Below are 5,000 nucleotides of genomic sequence, written 5' to 3' on the forward strand. Positions count from 1 at the left end.
TGGAGTTTGGGGATACATTTGCAAATCTCACAAAAAAACTCAGATATTTAATGGAGTTTTGCTAGCTGCGATCTGAGCTTTGATGTGGGTCAACGTAAACTAAGTTAAGATGCATCTGCTGCTAAAAAAGATTGTCAGGATTTAGAGATTGTGAACATAAACAGCTGCAGCAGCTGATGACTCAGCCATAACAGTATTTTCAACAGGTGGCCGGTGTTTATCTCGAGCCTGGCAGTGTGTAAGTGATAGCTGTTCTGTGTGCAGGGTGTTCCCCGCCTTTGTACGGTTTAGGTGCAGTACCTGAGCCGAATGAATGTAACTAAAAGATTTTTCTCAGATGTAATGGTTGTAGTTAGACTTCTTTAGCTTTAAGTTTTGTCTTAGAGCTTTTTGAGCGTTATTTATGTATCATCTGCTCTAGTATTTCCAGTGTTTTAGACACAGATATTGAGATAATAACGGTCCAAAATAATGTGAAATAGAGACGCAAAACTACCACAAAGAGACACAAAATGACCATGCTGTGTATGTCCCGGTAAGTGTCTGCTGTGTATGTACCGGTAAGTGTCTGCTGTGTATGTCCCGCTAAGTGTCTGCTGTGTATGTCCTGGTAAGTGTCTGCTGTGTATGTCCTGGTAAGTGTCTGCTGTGTATGTCCTGGTAAGTGTCTGCTGTGCATGTCCTGGTAAGTGTCTGCTGTGTATGTCCCGCTAAGTGTCTGCTGTGTATGTACCGCTAAGTGTCTGCTGTGTATGTCCCGCTAAGTGTCTGCTGTGTATGTCCTGGTAAGTGTCTGCTGTGTATGTCCTGGTAAGTGTCTGCTGTGTATGTCCTGGTAAGTGTCTGCTGTGTATGTCCTGGTAAGTGTCTGCTGTGTATGTCCCGCTAAGTGTCTGCTGTGTATGTCCTGGTAAGTGTCTGCTGTCTATGTACCGGTAAGTGTCTGCTGTGCATGTACCGGTAAGCGTGTGCTGTGCATGTACCGGTAAGCGTGTGCTGTGTACCTGCATGTTGAGGCGCGCCCTCTGCGGTGCAAAAATGTACTGCGACATGGAGGAGGCTGAGAGCTGGTCCGGCTCCATCCGATGGGACTCCATCCCGAGGGGAGGACACTCTGCCACAGACACACAGCATTACATCATATGTTAGGACACTACCACAGACACACAGCATTACATCATATGTTAGGACACTACCACAGACACACAGCATTACATCATATGTTAGGAGTAAGTAGTTTCATAAGATACAGACAAAGATCGTTTCAAATCGGGAAAAAAAAATATTTTTTTATTTAGCAAATCTTTATGCAATGTTTTCCAGATGTGAACAACAGACTTACTCTTTGGCTCTTTGAAGACTCGAGGTCTGCTTCTGGCTCTCTCCTCAGCCTCCTTCAGCTTCTGCTCTCTCTCTGGAAGAAGTCAGAAAAACAGAAACTCAATGCCAAGGTAATTGTCTTGGCTGAATATTTTCTCTGTGTCTCTCTGCCCAGGAATGATCCAGAAACTCATGGCTATTTTGTTAATCTTATGTGCCAGGAATCCGCCCGGGCTGTAGTGTACGGTGAAACCTGCCAGATGTTGTGATTTCGCTCCCAATAAAAGTGCACTCTGATCAAACTTGGATCATCCTGACCCACAGAGTTTAACACCGCTGAACCCCATCCATCATCTTCATATTCTCACACACTGAACACTGAGGGCCCTATATTAAGCGCCTGGTGCAGGTGTGTTTAGGGCGTGTCCAAATCCACTTTTGCTAGTTTTGACGGCAGAAAAAAGGGTCCGTGTGCCGGGTGCATGGTTCTAAAAGGTTGGACTTAGTGTCTTCATTAATCAGAGGTGTGTTTTGGGCGTAACATGCAATCAACCAATCAGAGATCATCTCCCATTCCCTTTAAAAGCCAGGCGTGTTTGGACCTTGGAGCATTGCTGTTATGATGGAGGATTTGCACCGTAATATTTTAATTTGTAATCTTCTGCATGTGTGTGTGCTGCTGTGCGTCCCTGTGTGTGTAACAAGCATAGTGTGCGTGTGGTGCGTAAGCCAAGACACATTTTACTAATTTAGGAGTTGCAGCGTCCGCCTAGCCCGGCCCACCTGCTTCTCATCATAGTCGTCAGATTCATCTACCATATAATCAATAACATAATCAGAGAAGAGGGAGGCAGGCCAGTACAGTTCTAACCCGACCAGGCTCCTCTCCTTAACCTGTCTCTCTTAGTTATGCTGTTATAGTGTTAGATTGCGGGGGGACTTCCTTCCTTCCTTTGACACACTGAGCTTCTCTTTCCTCTCTCTTTCCATCTGTGTGCATCCATGTCCCAGAAATGCTTGTTACTAACCTAGTTCTGGGGAGCTTATTCCCCAGAGGGTTTTTTTTGCCCAGCATGTTTCCTTGGATTAAGGTGGCACCAAAATCATGGTTGCAGCTGTCGCCGGCTATGCCCTGTTACACTCTGCTACGCTCTGTGGTGCCCTGCTACGTTCTGCTATGTCCTGCTACGCTCTGTGGTGCCCTGCGGTGCCCTGCGGTGCCCTGCTACGTCCTGCTACGCTCTGCGGTGCCCTGCAGTGCCCTGCTACGTCCTGCTATGTCCTGCTACGTCCTGCTGTGCCCTGCTATGTCCTGCTACGTCCTGCTACGTCCTGCTACGCCCTGCTACGCCCTGCTGTGCCCTGCTATGTCCTGCTACGCTCTGCGGTGCCCTGCAGTGCCCTGCTATGTCCTGCTACGCTCTGCGGTGACCTGCAGTGCCCTGCTACGCTCTGCGGTGCCCTGCAGTGCCCTGCTACGCTCTGCGGTGCCCTGCAGTGCCCTGCTACGCTCTGCGGTGCCCTGCAGTGCCCTGCTTTGTCCTGCTACGCTCTGCGGTGCCCTGCAGTGCCCTGCTATGCTCTGCGGTGCCCTGCAGTGCCCTGCTTTGTCCTGCTACGCTCTGCGGTGCCCTGCAGGACCCTGCTACGTCCTGTAACCCCCTACTTTCTAATTTCTAGTCATTGTTCCATTATCTTTATTGTGACTATTATTGCCACCACTCATCACACCCCCAACCGACACCGTCAGACACCGCCTTCCAAGAGCCTGGGTCTGTCTGAGGTTTCTTCCTAAAAGGGAGTTTTTCCTCGCCACTGTCGCACTAAATGCTTGCTCTTGGGGAAATTACTGGAATTGTTGGGTCTTTGTAAATTATAGAGTGTGGTCTAGACCTACTCTATCTGTAAAGTGTCTCGAGATAACTCTTGTTATGATTTGATACTATAAATAAAATTGAATTGAATTGAATTAATTTGCTTTTAAAATAACAATGAAATGCTGCGTTATTGACTTTAGACCAGGTTTTTGTTGGTCAATGGCGCAATCACTTCCCGCTTCCTCAAGATAGCAATACTCCCAGAATGCACCTGAACACACCTCCCTGTAAGACCAGCACGCCCAGAATGCACCTGAACACACCTCCCTGTAAGACCAGCATGCCCAGAATGTACCTGAACACACCTCCCTGTAAGACCAGGACGCCCAGAATGCACCTGAACACACCTCCCTGTAAGACCAGCACGCCCAGAATGCACCTGAATACACCTCCCTGTAAGACCAGGACGCCCAGAACAACGTCGGTCTTAAACTAACAAAGACACTGTCTTGTGCTATGCACTACGCTGCACCGGGTGCAAGATAGGGCCCTGAATCATGTTGACATAATGTATTTTATTGCTGGTAGTGTGGCTGCCTGACGTCTTCCTGACAGCGGGAATGTGATTGCACAAGACTGTCAACCCCCGAAAACGCCAACATAAGTCGTTTGTTCAAGCATCTTTCTGACCTATATTTAGGTTTGGGAGTAACGTGTCACAAAAGTAACGCAATTTCAGTAATGTATTCCTTTTTGCTGTAACGGACCACATCTATGTCCCAACAGGTAACGTTATGGACAACATCTGTGTCCCGACAGGTAACGGTACAGACAACATCTGTGTCCCAACAGGTAACGGTACGGACAACATCTGTGTCCTGACAGGTAACGGTACGGACAACATCTGTGTCCTGACAGGTAACGGTACAGACAACATCTGTGTCCCAACAGGTGATGGTACGGACAACATCTGTGTCCCAACAGGTAACGGTACAGACAACATCTGTGTCCCAACAGGTAACGGTACGGACCACATCTGTGTCCCAACAAGTGATGGTACGAACAACATCTGTGTCCCGACAGGTGACGGTAGGGACCACATCTGTGTCCCAACAAGTGATGGTACGAACAACATCTGTGTCCCGACAGGTGACGGTACGAACAACATCTGTGTCCCGACAGGTGACGGTAGGGACCACATCTGTGTCCCGACAGGTGACGGTACGAACAACATCTGTGTCCCAACAGGTGACGGTACGTCAGTGCGGACAGCAGTGTGTCCGAGCAGCTGACAGATATAAACATGTCGGGAATTAATGTTGAAACTTGTAACACGTAAACATCCAGCCCGGTCTCACGGCAGTTTGTGTAAATGTCACGTTATTTTTAATCTATTGATACGTGTTCACGGGGACGTTTTTCTCATTTTTTACGTGGTGGCCAGCACGAAAATGTGAAGTAATGTATTTCAATGGGGAGCATATTTCGTGGTCACAGCACAAAAATGGTAGGGAGTAGAATAAAGAGCCGAAAATCCACGTAGGGAGGTTGGTCGGGGGGGTGGATGGGTCAAACAGCACGGGACTTTCATCCGGGCGTCCCGAGCGGCCGTCTCCCGGCGTGTGAGGCGTCCTTTCCCTGTAGTGTTTTTCCTAAACCCAACCTCCGCCATCCCGTTATGATGGCGCGTCCCCCGCGGCCGTCTCCCGGAGTGTGGGGCGTCCTTTCCCCGTTGTGTATTTCGTGCTGGCCACCACGTAAAAAACGAGAAAGAAGTCCCCGTGAACACGTATCAATAGATTAAAAATAACGTGACATTTACACGAACTTCCATGAGACTGGGTTAGTATATCTTTGCATTAG

At 48.4% G+C, this 5,000-nt stretch overlaps 2 protein-coding genes across 3 annotated transcripts in view; both read right to left on the bottom strand.

The window, feature by feature from the left end:
* LOC116057273 (alpha-1-antitrypsin homolog) overlaps positions 1-5,000 on the bottom strand; it is a 213,736-nt gene that overhangs the window by 51,223 nt on the left and 157,513 nt on the right. The gene's annotated exons all lie outside the window — the stretch shown is intronic.
* The window catches only part of si:ch1073-459j12.1 (inactive carboxypeptidase-like protein X2), a 50,018-nt gene that overhangs the window by 20,578 nt on the left and 24,440 nt on the right, over positions 1-5,000 (bottom strand). For both annotated transcript variants that reach the window (XM_035999001.1, XM_035999002.1), the window contains 2 exons: positions 1,343-1,414; positions 1,005-1,114 (listed from right to left, as the gene is read on the bottom strand). In XM_035999001.1, the coding sequence (XP_035854894.1) occupies positions 1,005-1,114; positions 1,343-1,414 (182 nt within the window). The remainder of the gene's footprint in view (positions 1-1,004; positions 1,115-1,342; positions 1,415-5,000) is intronic.

This window comes from Sander lucioperca, chromosome 2, assembly GCF_008315115.2.
Source record: "Sander lucioperca isolate FBNREF2018 chromosome 2, SLUC_FBN_1.2, whole genome shotgun sequence".
Classification (NCBI taxonomy): domain Eukaryota; kingdom Metazoa; phylum Chordata; class Actinopteri; order Perciformes; family Percidae; genus Sander; species Sander lucioperca.